Genomic DNA, 14,161 nt, shown 5'->3' with positions numbered 1-14,161 from the left:
AGGCCCCCACCGGCCTCCAGAGCGAGCCCCTTGACCACGATATGGGGGAAATCGGGCCGCAGGGATGCCCGGGAGGCCGGGTTGCTGATCGGCTGCTGGCTGCGCTGCCCAAGGCTGGCTCCCTCGCTGCTTGACATGCTGATGGGTGGGTGGGTGAGTGTGGAGGGTGGGGGTGTGGGGGTGATCGGCGCGAGGCCGGCGCGATGGCTCTCTGTGAGCGGACGGGTGGGCTACTGTTGGCTATAATAGGCTATAATAGGCTATAATAGGCTATGTATAATATGTGCGTACACACGCACGACTGTGGTGGTGCACGCCCCCTAGTCAGCATGGTGGCCCCCGCACTCGCCGCTGCATCCACGCCCCCATGCAGCCGGCGAGTATTGCGACAACTACCGACCGTGGTGGATCCCTACCGACCCGCAAACCCAGTGCCTGCCCAAGACGGGCGCATTCCTGCCCGACGGCGCGGGCTGCTGCCACTCGACGCAGTGTGCGAGTGGGTCGTGCGATGCACGGCCGGAGGCAGACTGGCTGGACATCCAGAAGACGTGCCGCTGCACCGGAGGTGGGTGGCGGCACGGCGCTGCCTGCGCAGGGCTCCTGCAGGCACGCAGGCTGGGAAGTGCGGCGCCGAGCATGGTTTGGATGGCCGTGGTGCAGGGACCAGCTGGTGCCAGCCAGCGCGCACATGTGCGAAGCCGGGGAGCCTGGGGCACCTAAGGACGTGCTGCCAGGACTCGGACTGCCGGAGCGGGAAATGGTGAGGCGGCCTAGGTGAGGTCATGCTGGACGGGACTGCTGAGATTGCCTGCTGGCGGGGATGACTGCCTGCGGGTGCGTATCGAATGGGTGTCCCGAGCAGCATGTGCTTCGCCCCCGGGCTGCTTGCCCACGCAGCATGAATGTGACGGTTGACATCTTCGACCCATCCTGGGGCAGCGGCTACCCTGACAGGAAGTGTGCCTGCTCAAGTGGGTCGCAAGCAGCACGTGGCATCGGGGACGGGGATGTGGGCTGTAGCCCTGCCGGCCATGTGCCCGGGGCTGTGGAAGGCGGGGGTCGCCCACCCACAACCTCCCACTCGCGACCGCCAATGGGCATGGGTGGGGACACACCCTCGCGCTGCTGAGCACTGCTCCCCGCTGATCTTTGAGGCCTCTGCCTGCCTGCCTGCCTGCCTGCCTGCCTGCCGCTGCAGATGGCATGTACTGCAAGAACATCGAGCCTCGTGTCATCAATGGGATCAAGGTGGATGCTTGTCTGCCGCCAAACAAGCCCATCCTCCCAGCCGGCGCCGGCTGCTGCCACGGCTCGCTGTGTGCGACAGGGCGCTGCATCGCTCGACCCTGGGAGAGCCATGCAGACTACAGGGCCTGCACCTGCACCGGGAGCCCGCACCAGTATCGGCACCCGTCGGCCTGGCAGGCCTAAGCTGCTAAGGATCCCCACGTCCCCCACCACGTTGTGGGGGTTGCGTGTCCGGCAGGACGGGGAGCGGGGCCAGGGTGGGGTGACCCTGGGACGCTCAGCTGGGGGGAGGGTGGTCGGAGCCATGGGGAGGGTGCTCCATGGTCCACCCCCTCTCTTGATGCCCCTTGATCACGTGTGCCCCCTGCCCAAGGTCTGCTCACGCGGCCTATCATAGCGGGTGCGCACCCGCGTGCTGCCATGCACCAATTGGCAGGCGGAAGGCATCCGCAGATCGGGGAGCGCTGGGGAGATCCAGATGGCTGCCGCCCGTGCTGCAGCGTGATGAGCGAGCTGCCTGCCGCCTGGCTGTCCCTTGCTGCAGGGTCTGTCTGGTGCCAAGGAGTGACCTACACCGCAGGCAACGTTAGGGCCGGCAGGTGCTTGAAGGCAGGCAAGGTCAAAGACCTGAAGCTCTGCTGCACCGACCGCGACTGCGCCAGCAAGCAGTGCATCAGCGTCACAGAGGATGGCGAGAGGCACGGCATCTGCGCCTGCTCCCGTGAGCCCGCAGCGGCTGCGGCACGGCAACACAGCAGGCGCTGTGAGCCCGACACAGGACATGTCGTGGCAGCTGACCCGCGCCTGCTCTCGCTCTCCTGGCAGGTGGCAAGTTCTGTGCGAGGACGAGTTACTCCAGAGTCCCTCGTGCCATCAGGTCCGCGTGGGACCCATTCTGAGCGCTGGGGAGTCGTGCTGCTTCGATTCCCAGTGCGACACGGGGCGCTGCATCGCATGGCCGACGCCAGAGGACAAGAGCAACCGCGCGTGCGCCTGCAAGCCAGGTGGGTGGCGCTGGAGAGGATGACCAGTGAACCGGTGAGGGGAGGCGTGCTTGCATGCCTCTGCCTGCCACCGCCAGCACGGTCATGCGGTCTGCTGCCCGCTCGCTGCCTCCCGTGAAGCGTCTGCAGGCACAGCATGGTGCCCGTACCCTGTGGAAAGGTGCGTGGCTCCCGGCAGCCTGGCCGAGCTGGAGTCGTGCTGCAAGGATGCCGACTGCCACAATGGGCGGTGTGTGGCCGCCAAAGATGTGGGCCAGGAGACCCGCAAGATGTGTGCCTGCAACAGTGAGCGCTGCCTTGGCTGCCGGAGCAAGCCAGCCTGGGGTTGAGTGGCACGCCTAGCGCCAGCGCCCCGCCGTCTCTCGCCCTTGGGCACAGCTGACCGTGCCGTGCATGCTGCCTCGCAGGCGGCGAGTTTTGCATCAACTATAAGGCAGACTCGCCATACGAATTTTTCTGGAGGATGAATGTCCTGGCCACCAGCGGGCACTGCATCCCCACCGGCCTCAAGCTGCCCACCGGTTCGGGCTGCTGCAAGGACAGCCAGTGCGCCAGCGGCGCGTGCCGGGCGTTGAAGGAAGACTGGCTGCACCAGCCGGGCTGGAAGCAGTGTGTGGCCAAGGCGTAATCCCGGCTGCAGGGCTGTGCAGCCTGGTGGGGCATGGTTGGTGGTGCTGGTGGCGGGCAGGGGTGCTCCCTGCGCATGGGCGCCTGCGCGGGTGGCGCCGTCGGTTGGGGGCCGGGGAGGCGGCGATGCGCGCACACGCTGGATGTGTCCCTACTTCTTGCCGTTGCTTGACTATCGAGCTGTGGATTGATTTGTGAATCTGTAAGCACGAGGTGGAGGAAAGCACAGGGGGCAGCTGCGCGCCACCTGACGCAGGGCGGTGGTGGCAACCCCGGGCGACAACCCCCGGCAGCCTCCCAAGCCCTCTGCCAGCTTCCTTTTGTCATTCCTTCCCAGTTCTGCCAGATCTTCAGGTGGCAGGGAGCCCTGGAGAGCGTAATGGCAGTGTTGACGCAGGGTGGAAAGTCAGGATGGAAAGTCGGGCTGACCAATCTGGGAGAGTCTATAATCCCCCAACCAGCCCTTCACACCACCAAAACATCCTTTCCAAGCAGCCCACTTGCCCTCGAGCCCTGCCCCGCCCTGGGCACCTGCCAGACATCCCCCACCCCCGTCTGACACCCCCCACCCTCAGCCCAGCCACCGCGCCATGGCCCCCACGCGTGCCCAGCGGCTGCAGCCTGCCACTGGCAGCGCCAGCCTGCGGCTGGGCCTGGCCCTGGCAATGCTGGCGGCCACGTCGCTGCCGCAGCGTGCGGCCGCCGTCAAGGGCATCTCCGACTGGAGCCCAGGCCTCATCACCCACTTTGGCGGCAAGCAGGACGGTGAGCGAGCTGGGGAGGGGCTGGGAGGGCGGCAGCAGAGAGGGGCGGGGCGGTGATGTGGCGCCGGCCGGCGGCAGCGCCCGCCTTGCGATGGCGCCGCTCCGAGCGCTGTTGGCTGAGCTGCTGCCCCTTGTGCCCATCCCCATCTGCAGGCATGGACCCCAGCTCCCCCTCCTTTGGCACCAAGGAGGGCTCCTGCGGGTACGGCGTCATCCCCAAGGAGCAGGTGGGTGCTGCTGGACGGCGGCACACCCTTAACTCTCGTTTCCTGCCAGCAATCTGTCCTGCCTTGCATCGCCTGCCCTCCCCGGCACATGCCATGCCCCCGAGTGCTTGTGCAGGGCAGAGTCCCAGCCCATCTGCTCCTGCGTGCTTCCCCATCAGTCCTTCCCAGCCTCCCACCCCCTGCCTGCCTGCCTGCCACCCCGCAGTACCCCTACTTCTCCACCGCCGCCCTGGCCCCCTCCAACAAGTTCTACAAGGCGGACGAGCTGCACGGCTGCGGCCAGTGCTTCCAGATCCAGTGCGCGGACAGCCGCGGAGGTGAGCGCCGGGGCTGCGCAGCGCAGGGGGGCGGCCGCGCAGCATGCTCTTCAGAGCTGGCCGGCACTGCTTGGCACACTGTCGGCTCGTGCACTCCGTGCCCCCTGCTCTCCCTTCTGCAAGTGCCTCCCCACCCACCCCTGCCTCCCTACTCCCCCTGCCTCCCCACCCCTGCCACCTCCTGCCCCGCAGGCGTGTGCAAGACGGACGACGCGGGCAAGCCGCTGAGCGTGATGGTGATGATCAGCGACGAGTGCCCCGAGTGCGGCACAGACCACGTCGACGTGCAGTCCCTGGCCTTTGCCAAGGTGGGCCCCTGCAGGGCTGGCAGGGCGTGCCCTCAGGCAGCAGAGGGTGAACTGAACTTCAGATGCAGCAGCAGGGGAGCCCCGCCTGCGCAGCCCCGCCCGCAGACGCCACCCCGCCGCGCGCCAGCCCACTCGGCCACCGCTCCTGCCCCGCCTGCCTGCCCCCTGCCTGCAGCTGGCCAACCCCGACATCGGGCGCATCACCATGCAGTACCGCCGCGTGGAGTGCGCGCCACCCGAGGACATGCAGGTGGGGCTCACGCAGCCGCCCGCCTGGCTGCACCTCCTCCTCCCCTCCTCTCCACCTCTCCACCTCGCCTCGTCAGCTCATCCCTGCTTCACGCCCAACTGCGCCCATCCTCCTGCTCCGCTCCCTCCCCTCCACCCCCTCCAGGTCTCTGTCATGGACTTTGGCGGCGCCGGCAAGTGGATCCGCCTGGCCATCGACGAAACAGGGGGGCGTGCCGCCGTCAAGAGCGTGGCGGTCAAGGGCTCCGGCAGCAGCAGCTGGACCGAGATGACCAACTCCTGGGGTGCCACCTGGGAGCACCCCAGCGCCCCCGCCCCGCCCCTCTCCTTCAAGGTGGGGCTGCGGTGGCGGTGTGCGTTGCGCTGTTTGTGCCTGCTGGCTGGCTGGCTGGCCGGCTCGGAAGCCATCCCCCACCCCCTCCCAGTCTTCAACCCCTGACCCTCCACTCCCTGCTCCTCCCGCCTCTTCCCTCCCAACCGCCGCAGATTGTGGGCGACGACGGCGAGGAGGTGGTGGCCGCCGACGTGGTGAAGCAGAACGGCGGCATCAGCGGCGGCGCCAACGGCGAGCGCGCCACCTTCTCCTCCAACGTCCAGTTCACCATCACCGACCCCGCATTTGGCAAGGTGAGGCCAGGCACCGTGAGCTGCTGGCGGCACGACTGTGCCTGCCTACTGCGGCGGCCTGCAGCGGGCTGCCCTGCCCTGCACAGCCCTGCCCAGCCCCGCGGCCTTGCCAGCTACGGCCGGGAGGCTGAGGGCCACCCACCTTCTGCCCCATCTTACCTCTACCTCTACCCTCACCTGCCTCCCTGCCTCCTCACCTGCTGCCTCCCGCAGTCGGTCACCGCCTTTGACGGCCCCTCTGATCCCATGCTCATCACCTCTGACACCCCCGGCGCCGACGGCTCAGCCGGCGGCGAGGGTGCCAGCCCCGCCAACTCCTCGGCCAATGCCACCGCACCCGCCGCCCCATCCTCTGCCAACGCCACCGCAAAGGGCAGCCCCGCCGCCGAGGGCAAGCCCTCCTCTGCCTCCGCCTCCGCCTCCTCTGGCTCCTCCGGGAAGTGCCGCGACCAGCCCACCCCCGACGGCCACAGCTGCGCCCAGCAGAAGCAGTGGGGCAAGTGCGAGCAGGACTTCATCAAGGTCAACGGCTACTGCGCCGCCACGTGCGGCCGCTGCGGCGGTGCCGACTCCGGCAAGAAGGTGCAGGCGTACGCCGGGCCCGCCAACTCGGGGCGCAAGATGCTACTGCGCCGGTAGGCCCGCACCTGCGGCCCTCAGCTCCCTCCCCCAGCTCCCTCCACACAAAGGCCCCTTGTTTGATTTAGAGATCCCCGTACCCCAAGCCTAATTGCTATTCTTTTACCCCAATGAAACGTTTCTTCTTGCTTGCCTCCTGCAATCTTCTCCCTCTTGTGAGCCCCCCTTGTTGCGATTCGATGCCCTAGCGTGCTTTGACTTGCTTCCCTCTGCCTGGAGGCTCGCGAGCCGACCCACCCGCTACATCTTCCATTCCCTTCCACCCCTTCAATTCCTGCCACCTTCCTTCCCTGCCAATCAAGAGCTGCCTCGCATGCCATTCATTCCTGCCAGCCTTGCCCTGCCCCACTCACTCCCCTTTTTCCCTCAAAAGACTTGTGTGTGTGCATGGTTCCTTGTAAGCAGGCCAACCTCATTTCAGCAGGGGTGTAAGGAGGCCACCTCATTTCAGCAGGCCACCTCATTTCAGCCACCTCATTTCAGTGCGCTGCCAGAGGCCGCGCGCTGGGGGACCGCCTCTCCCGGTGTGGGAGGTGGAGAAGGGAAGGGACCAGGTAGGGAGCGTCCGCCACGCCTGGCCGCCTGGGGGGTGCCCGCTCCCCTGCTCGCCCTGCTGGCGCGCTGTCGCCGCCAGGTTGACCGGCGACCTGGCAGCGCCAGGCCATCTCCCGTGCTCCCCTGTGATGGATGGATGGCCTTTGGTCCTGCAACGAGCGCCATGGACAACAGTGACCTCCCAGCTCACCCCATTCCGTCCCTGCGGCAGACGCTGCGCAGCACGCAGCAATCTGATGGCAGCGCAAGCCACACGCAAGTGCAGCCCGAGCCGGAGGGCGCCGACACGACGCCCGAGACGGAGCTGCGAGCCGCGATTCAGGTCTACGCTGTGCAGGCGAGTGCAGGACGCAAGGCATGGTTTGTCAGAGGGGGCAACGTAGGCCTGAGAGGTGCCGCCCCTTTGACAGCTCGCTGCGGCGCCGCCGGCTGGCGCTGCCGCTCGCCGGTCCCATCGCTGCCCCTGCTCTTCGCTCGCCTCCTGTTCATTTCCCTTGCCACCCTCGCTGCCCCTGCTGCAGCCAGGACACTCGCCGGAGCCCTCTTCGCCTCCTTTTGTGGCCCTGAAAGCCCCGCCGCCCACGCCGGCAGCCCCGGCGGCTGCCCCAGCGCCCGCGGCGCCGCCGCCTCACCCCGTGTCTGCGGTGCTGTCGCCGGCAGAGGTGTACCGCGCCACCCTGGAGGGCGCGGCGTACAAGGTGGCTGCGCCGCTACCCAAGCTTGTGCTCATGGGCATCGCCTCTGGCATGTACATCGGCCTGGGCTTCTCCACATGCGCCCTTGTGGGAGGCAACCTGTCGCCAGAGTTCCGCAAGGCCCAGCCAGGCGCCTTTGCCGCGCTGTACTCGTGAGCGCGCCGAGCCCGCCGCTGCAGCACGGCCGCAGAGAACAGCAGGGGCAGCGGCAGAAGCAGCAGCGGCTGGCGCACCAGATCCCTCGCCGCTGCTCCGCGTTCCTAATGCATTTGCGCCGCGCCTGCCGCTGCCACATCCACCGCCCACCCCGCTGCCCAGCCCTCTCCGCCCTGCTTCCCCTGCACCCTGCAGCCTGATCGGCTTCCCGCTGGGCCTGGTGCTCATCGTGTTCTGCGGCGGGGACCTCTTCACTGGGGACTGCTTCAGCTCACTGGTGGCGGCGATGGAGGGTGAGCTGCACGTCTCCCACTGCGCAGCCGGCAGAAGGCGCCTTGGGTTCAGCAGCTGGAGGAGCCCGGCAGTAGGTCAACCCCTGGCCCCGCCAGGTCGCCTGGGCCTTTGATGGCGCCTGCCTGGCTCGAGACTGCCTGCTCTCCTCCTGGCGCCGCGCCTGGCCCTCTGTGCAGGCAAGATCAGCGTGCTTGCCGGCCTGCGCCTGCTGATTGTCTCCTACTGGTCCAACCTGGTGGGCTGCCTGCTGATGGTGGGGCTGTTTGATGGCGGCGCCATCTACCCAGGCCGCGACCACTACCTGATCCACCTGGCAGAGGCCAAGTGCAGCCTGGGCTGGGGCGTGGTGGTGGTGCGTGGTGAGCGGGGGGGGGGCAGCCAGGGGAGTTCCGAGCGAGCCCGCAGCCCTGGCATCCGCCGCTGGACCGGCCTGCCCACCGCCTCTGCAACCGCTGCCCGCTTGGGCCGCCCTTTCCTACTCAGCTGACCAGCCCTTCATCGCTCACCACCCAGCTGCAAGCCCTGCCCGCGCCTGCAGGCATCCTGGCCAACATGCTGGTGTGCCTGGCGGTGTGGCTGGCCACGGCGGCTCGCGACGCCGGCGGCAAGATCGTGGGCATCTACCTGCCCATCATGAGCTTCACCTCCATCGGCCTGGAGCACAGCATCGCCAACATGTGGGGCCCCGCCGCGGGATCCTGCTGCCTTCATTTGGCTGGGGCCTCGACACAGAGGAGCACCCCGTCTTGAGCCCCCCTGCCCCCTCCCCTGCTCCCCCTCCAGGTTCATTGTGCCCATGGGCATGGTGCAAGGGGCGGACGTCTCGGTGGGGCGCTGGATTTATGCCAACCAAATCCCCGCCACCATCGGTGAGCGAGCCGTGCAGGACTGCCGCCGGCGCTGCTGTCGCTGCGTCACTGAGCTCTTCAGGCAGCCATCAGAGCTCCAGGGGCCAGCCTGCCTCCATCCTGCTTGCTGCGCCACTGCTGCAGGCAACTGGATTGGCGGCGCCATTATGGTGGGCCTGCTCAGCGCCGGCATTTTCGGCTCCCCAGGCGCCAGGGCCTGGGCGGCGTGGGAGCGCGGCGTGGCGGGCACGCGGCAGCGCCTAAGGGAATGCACATCTGCCGACCGCCGCCGTAGCGTGGGCAACGTGCAGTAGGGCGCTGCCTGAACTCGGGGTAGCGGAGCATCTCGCCCGCCAGGGACTTGCTTCCTTATGTCACAGCACTGATACTTATTTGGTACTGCTCTGTTCTTTGCTGCTCTATTTCTGTAGCCCTTGGTAGTTTAGCCTTGAGCGCTTCAGCAGGTGCAGCCAGAGGGCAGCAAACAGGAGGTGCCGGTGTCGGTACCGTGGTACCGCTTGTCCCGGCAGTGGCCAAACTCTGCTATCTGTTCCTGACGGGCATGCACGCAGCCAGTACATTCTGGCTAGCCAGGATCCCAGGGTGGGAAGCGGCGGCTGCCGCCTGCAACCTGGCGCGCGCACCGCCGCCGGGCGGTGGCGGCGTTGACGCAAGGGCAGCGGCCGTCGCCGGCTCTGGCTTTGTCCACAGGGGCCGTCCCCGGAGCCCCTCCAGCCTCGTAATGCCAGTATGTAGGCTTCTCAGGGTCTCAGGGGGATCGTGGGGGCCGAGGCAGCCCAAATGCTGACAGCTGTGCAGGTCTGACGGGGCGCGCGACAGACAGCGTCGCGCACGGCAGCTCTTCAAGGTTGCCTGGCTGACAGCTTGCCTTGCCTTTTGCCTCTTCCTTCGCAGCCTTCTGGCCACGACGCTGCGTGCTAGAGCTCTCCCTGCTATCCCCTTGCACTGCCCTTTGAACTTGACCTGCTCCCCTCTTCTGCTCGCTCTCCACTTGGCAGCACCTGCCTCCTCCTGCTCCTCTCCATCTCCCATTCTTGACCTCCCCAGCTCAGCCAGCCATGGCCGCCCCCTCCTGCTCCTCCTCGTCCTTCCTGCTCCTCTGCCTGCTGGCGGCGCTGCTGGGCGCTGCTGCAACCCAGGGGGAGTGGCGCAAAGGACGTGCGTGATGGTGCAGAGCTGTGGGGGAGAAGGGGGCAGGCGGCGTGTGAATGCGGCTGCGGATTTGCAAGCGCGTCGCCGCGGCGGCTGACGGCCGTCTCACGCCTCTCATTCCCCGCCCCTGCTGCCTGCAGGTGCCACCTTCTATGGCATCGACGGCTGGAGCATCCACAAGGGTGAGCAGAGAGGCAGGGGCAGTGGAGCGCGTGGTGGCTGCTTGAGCGCTGGCACCGCCGCCGCCCCCGCCAGCCAATCCTTGCATCAACGCCCCGCCACTACCACCTCGCCCTCAGCTGCTGCACCCACCTCGCCCGTCTGCAGGCGCGTGCGGCTTTGGCTACCAGTACAAGAACCTGGGCACCGGCTGGGACGTGGCCGCCGTGGCGGATGCCAGCCCCGAGTTTGCCGGGTCGTGCGGGTGAGCGTCAGGGTGCCTACTCACCTCCCGCTGCCTGCTCTCACGCCTGGCCCACGCTGCTCATCCCGCCACTCCCTCCTTGCCTCCCCATCCCCGCAGGCGGTGCTACGAGGTGCGCTGCGAGGCGCGCTCCACCGTGACCGACGGCTACGGCAACAACTTTGACCGATCTGGCGTGTGCAAGGCGGGCTCCGCCTCGGTGGTGGTGCGCACCGTGGACAGCTGTGAGTGGGCTGGGCTGTGGTATGGAGCGGGGCTGTGGTATGGAGTGCATGCTGGGATGTTGCTGCAAGAGCTTGCATTGCTGGTTTGCTCAGCGCATGCCACAACCTGGCACCAGGCTCACTTCTGCCTGCGCCCCCTGGCACCTGCGCAGGCCCCTGCAACTACCCCGGCAACGCCTACAGCAACAAGCGGTGGTGCTGCCACGACAACTCCGCCACCCAGGGCACCCACTTCGACCTGTCCATCTGGTGAGTGGCAGTGCAGCACAGGCGGCAGCCAGAGCGCATGGCTGCCCTGCCACAACACCTTGCGCCATCATGCGCTTTGCCTTTCTGACCCAATGCTACCGCTGCCTGCGCACTCTCTCCTTGACACCGCAGGGCCTTTGAGAAGCTTGCCGACGTGAAGCAGGGCATGGCTGCCATCCAGTACCGGCGCGTGCCCTGCGGCCACAACCCCTCCAACCCCGCCCTCGACGGCCCCACCAAGATGCCGTCCTACGAGTCCCCCTCCACCCTGGGCTACCCCGGCACCCCCTACGCCCCCGACAGCCTGGACCAGGTGTACGAGCAGAAGCTGGTGCAGCGCTTTGACGGCCCCGGCAAGAAGCAGGGTGAGCGGGAGGCAGGGAGGGCTGGGTGGAGTGGAGGGCTGGGTGGAAGGGGATGTCAGCAGGACCAGCCAGCTGCCCTGCACTCCGATCAGTGCCTGCCAACCCTCAACCGCTGCCTGCCTTGCCCGCTGATCCCCGCAGGCGCCGTCACGCCCGTGAAGGGGTGGAAGCCAGGCAATGGCCAGTCCACCGTCACCCTGGAGCAAGTTCTGGACCAGCACGATGGCGGCTCCTCAGCTGATGCCTCCTCCTCTTCCTCCGCTGATGCCTCCGCCTCTTCCTCTTCGAGCAGCAGCGACAGCAACAGCGACAACGGCTGCACCGACACGGCGCCCAAGGGCAGCACCTGCCAGGAGCAGAAGGTGGGTGCAGGCTAGAAGGGTCTGAGGCAGGCAGCACCGGCCGGCAGCACCTGTCCCGCAGCCAGCTGCTCCCCGCCTCGCTCATGCCACCTGTCCTGAACCCTCCGCTCCCTGCCCCTCCCCTCGGCCCGCTCCGCTCTGCGCAGGACAACAAGCAGTGCTCCCAGCCCTGGCTGCTGTCCGGCAACTACTGCCGCGCCACCTGCGGCCGCTGCAAGCTGGCCGGCCAGCAGAACAGCGGCGACGGCAGCAAGGACAAGGAAGGCGGCAGCGACGGCTCCAGCAGCAGCAGCGACGATGGCCAATCAGATAGCTCCTCTTCCTCCTCCTCCTCCTCCTTCTCCTCCTCCTCCTCCTCCTCCTCCTCCTCTTCCGGCGCCTGCTCCGACGTCACGCCGCCTGGCGAGGCGGGCTGCCAGCAGCAGAAGGAGTGGGGCAAGTGCGGCGACGCGTACATGCAGAAGGGCAACTACTGCGCCAGGAGCTGCGGGCGCTGCGGCCAGCAGGGGCAGAAGGTGCAGGCGTACGCCGAGGCCAAGGGCGGCGGCGGCTGATGCCTTCCTGCCCAATAACTGCTCTCCCTGTGTAGTCTATACTGTGTGTGGCGCTTGCTGAGCCCAGGCAGACAGCAGGCGCCCCCCCTTTCATGCAGTACCTTTGAGTATGCTCTTATATGCTCCCCTGAACTCCCTTTGAGTCCCTTCTTCCCCGTGCCACTCCACACCTCCCCCTGTGCACTGCCATTTGCGGTATGCTTGCGCTTCTCGAGTCCCCCCCAACCCCACGCGGGCCAAGCGTTGTTCACAGCCGGCCAGTTGGCAGCCCCTTGTAACACGCGCCGCCCCCGAGAGGCACAGCAGCAGCCCAGCAGGCGACCACAGCCTGGCCCCTCCCTGCTGCTGAAGACGGCTTGCTGCTCAAGCGGAAGGGTGGTGCACGTTACACTATGCCTCAGCAAGGAAGAGGCAGCCCCAAAACACGTGCAGCAGACACCTCCTCGCTCTCCCTAGGTTGCGGTGCGTCTCTCTCAAGGGGCTGCCGCGGCAGCAGGGCTGCCAGCAGTTCTCGTCTGCTCCTCCTCACTCTCCTCCTCCTCCTCCTCCTCCTCTGCCTCCTCCTCCTCATCCAGCAGCCGCAGCAGCCCCGCGGCCGGCCCTGGGGGGCAGCGCCCCCAAGTAGGCGTCGCTGAAGGCGGCACGCGGCGGCGCCTGCCCCCCGCACTCCCCGCCGTCGCCGCAATCCAGCAGCTGCCGGCGCTGCTGCTCGCCGTCGGCCTCGATCAGCTCCTTCCAGCGCTGCGCCTCGTGGGGAGGCAGGCAGGCAGCCAGCGCCTCGTCCAGGCTGGCGGCAGGCTGCGCGGGGCCGCGGCCGCGGGCCCCCGCCCGCCCGCCTGCACGGCGGGGAACCGCGGCGCGGGTCAGGCTCAGGCGGCGGCGGGCCACAGCCACCCCACTGCATGCTGAAAGCACCACCCCGGCCACCTGCTTTCGCGGCAGAAGGCCCACCTCAGCCAGCCCCGGCCCAGCCTGGCCAGCACCTCCCCACCTGGCAGGGCGCGCCCTCCAGCCTGGGGCGGCCCCATGCCCCCCAGCAGCTCTCCCATCATGGGAGCCATGGCGCTCATCATGCCGGCCAGGCCGCCGCCGCCGCCGGCGCCGCCGCCGGACCCGCCGCCGGCGCCGCCAGACAGCATCTGCAGCAGCGGCAGCAGCAGCAGGCGTGGGAGGCGGGCCATGCCGTGATCGAGGGCGGTCCAGGCAGGGAGGCAGGGGCTGGGCAGTGTGTGGGCGAGTGTCGCCAGGCGAGGGTCTGGGGCTCGGCCGCCCACCACACGGCTAAAATGGCCCGGAGCCCCAGCATCGGAGCCCACAGCCCCGGGGGCACACCCGGGGCGCCGGCTGCACCCCACCCCGCCCCACCGCCACCCCACCCCTGCCCCGCCCCAGCCTGTCTTGCCTGCTCAGCCATGCGCTGCATGGCGGGAGACTGAGTCATCTCCAGGATGGCGGGGTTGCTCATCATGCCCTGCAGCATGCCCATCAGCCCGCCGCCGCCGGCAGTACCGGCAGTACCAGAGGCGGTACCGGCACCCAAGCCGCGGCCCGAGGCGCCGCCCAGCAGGGAGGCGAGGTCGAGCGCCTCGCCGCCGCCATGGCTGGCGCTGCGCGCCGGCGGCTGGGCAGGGGCAGCGGCGCTGGGCGCCGCGCTGGGGGCCCGCTCCTCTGCCTCCGCCGCCGCCGCCGCCGCGCCGGCGGCCTCGGCAGCCGGCTGCTCCTCTGCCGCAGCTGGGGCGGCGGCGGGGGCCGCGGCAGCTGCGGCTGTGACCTCAGCAGCCCCGGCAGCCTGGCGGGCGGCTGCGGGGTGCGGCGCGGGGCCGGCAGGCTTCTTGGCGGGCTTGCGGGGCAGCAGCATGCCCTTGCCCATCCCCGCCGGGGCAGCCTTGCCGGCGGCGGCGCCGCTGCCGCTGCCGCTGCCGCTGCCGCTGCCGTCACCAGCGGCGGTGCTGCTGCCGCTGGGCCCAGCTGCTGCGCCGTCGGCGGGCGCAGCGTCGCCCGGTGAGACGGGCCTGGCGGCTGTGGCGGCGGGCGGCTGAGGCGCTGCCGCCGCGCCGCCCTTCCCTGCGCCCGCGCCCGCCTCGACCGCAGCCTCCGCCCGGAGGCTGCTGGGCTGGGGTGCGGGAGCCGTGGGGGTGTTGCGGGGTGGGGCTGCCACCGCCGCCGCCGCTGCCGGCGCCGGCACAGCAGCTGAGGCAGCAGCTGAGGCTGAGGCTAAGGCTGGCGCTGAGGCTGCGGGGTCCGGTGCA

At 68.7% G+C, this 14,161-nt stretch overlaps 5 protein-coding genes across 5 annotated transcripts in view; 4 read left to right on the top strand and 1 right to left on the bottom strand.

Moving 5' to 3' along the window:
* Nucleotides 1-2,205: 2,205 nt before the first annotated feature.
* Nucleotides 2,206-2,883, top strand: CHLNCDRAFT_136258 (hypothetical protein; the record flags this gene model as incomplete). Its single annotated transcript, XM_005846149.1, has 3 exons — nt 2,206-2,255; nt 2,416-2,540; nt 2,663-2,883. 3 exons carry the CDS (start codon nt 2,206-2,208, stop codon nt 2,881-2,883), a joined length of 396 nt encoding a protein of 131 aa, XP_005846211.1.
* A 589-nt stretch (nt 2,884-3,472) lies between these two features.
* CHLNCDRAFT_136257 (hypothetical protein) lies at nt 3,473-6,013 on the top strand (the record flags this gene model as incomplete). Its single annotated transcript, XM_005846148.1, has 8 exons — nt 3,473-3,647; nt 3,800-3,873; nt 4,079-4,190; nt 4,383-4,498; nt 4,674-4,748; nt 4,893-5,081; nt 5,234-5,374; nt 5,588-6,013. The coding sequence occupies 8 exons, from the start codon at nt 3,473-3,475 to the stop codon at nt 6,011-6,013; spliced, it is 1,308 nt and encodes a 435-aa protein (XP_005846210.1).
* A 1,196-nt stretch (nt 6,014-7,209) lies between these two features.
* Nucleotides 7,210-8,875, top strand: CHLNCDRAFT_25301 (hypothetical protein; the record flags this gene model as incomplete). Its single annotated transcript, XM_005846147.1, has 6 exons — nt 7,210-7,415; nt 7,615-7,712; nt 7,890-8,072; nt 8,252-8,390; nt 8,497-8,582; nt 8,706-8,875. Coding segments are annotated over 6 exons (882 nt in total), but the record flags the coding sequence as incomplete, so codon positions are not given.
* Nucleotides 8,876-9,640: 765 nt separating this feature from the next.
* On the top strand, nt 9,641-11,912 carry CHLNCDRAFT_136255 (hypothetical protein; the record flags this gene model as incomplete). Its single annotated transcript, XM_005846146.1, has 8 exons — nt 9,641-9,740; nt 9,875-9,916; nt 10,062-10,158; nt 10,258-10,382; nt 10,535-10,631; nt 10,764-10,996; nt 11,138-11,358; nt 11,505-11,912. 8 exons carry the CDS (start codon nt 9,641-9,643, stop codon nt 11,910-11,912), a joined length of 1,323 nt encoding a protein of 440 aa, XP_005846208.1.
* A 473-nt stretch (nt 11,913-12,385) lies between these two features.
* Nucleotides 12,386-14,161, bottom strand: part of CHLNCDRAFT_136254 (hypothetical protein) — a gene marked incomplete at both ends in the record, with an annotated part of 7,558 nt that continues 5,782 nt past the window's right edge. The window contains 4 exons of the mRNA XM_005846007.1: nt 12,386-12,513; nt 12,557-12,748; nt 12,904-13,051; nt 13,192-14,025. Of these exons, the coding sequence (XP_005846069.1) occupies nt 12,386-12,513; nt 12,557-12,748; nt 12,904-13,051; nt 13,192-14,025 (1,302 nt within the window). The remainder of the gene's footprint in view (nt 12,514-12,556; nt 12,749-12,903; nt 13,052-13,191; nt 14,026-14,161) is intronic.

Source organism: Chlorella variabilis (assembly GCF_000147415.1).
Source record: "Chlorella variabilis unplaced genomic scaffold CHLNCscaffold_15, whole genome shotgun sequence".
NCBI classification, from domain to species: Eukaryota; Viridiplantae; Chlorophyta; class Trebouxiophyceae; order Chlorellales; family Chlorellaceae; genus Chlorella; species Chlorella variabilis.
This window is presented reverse-complemented; position numbering and strand designations above follow the sequence as displayed.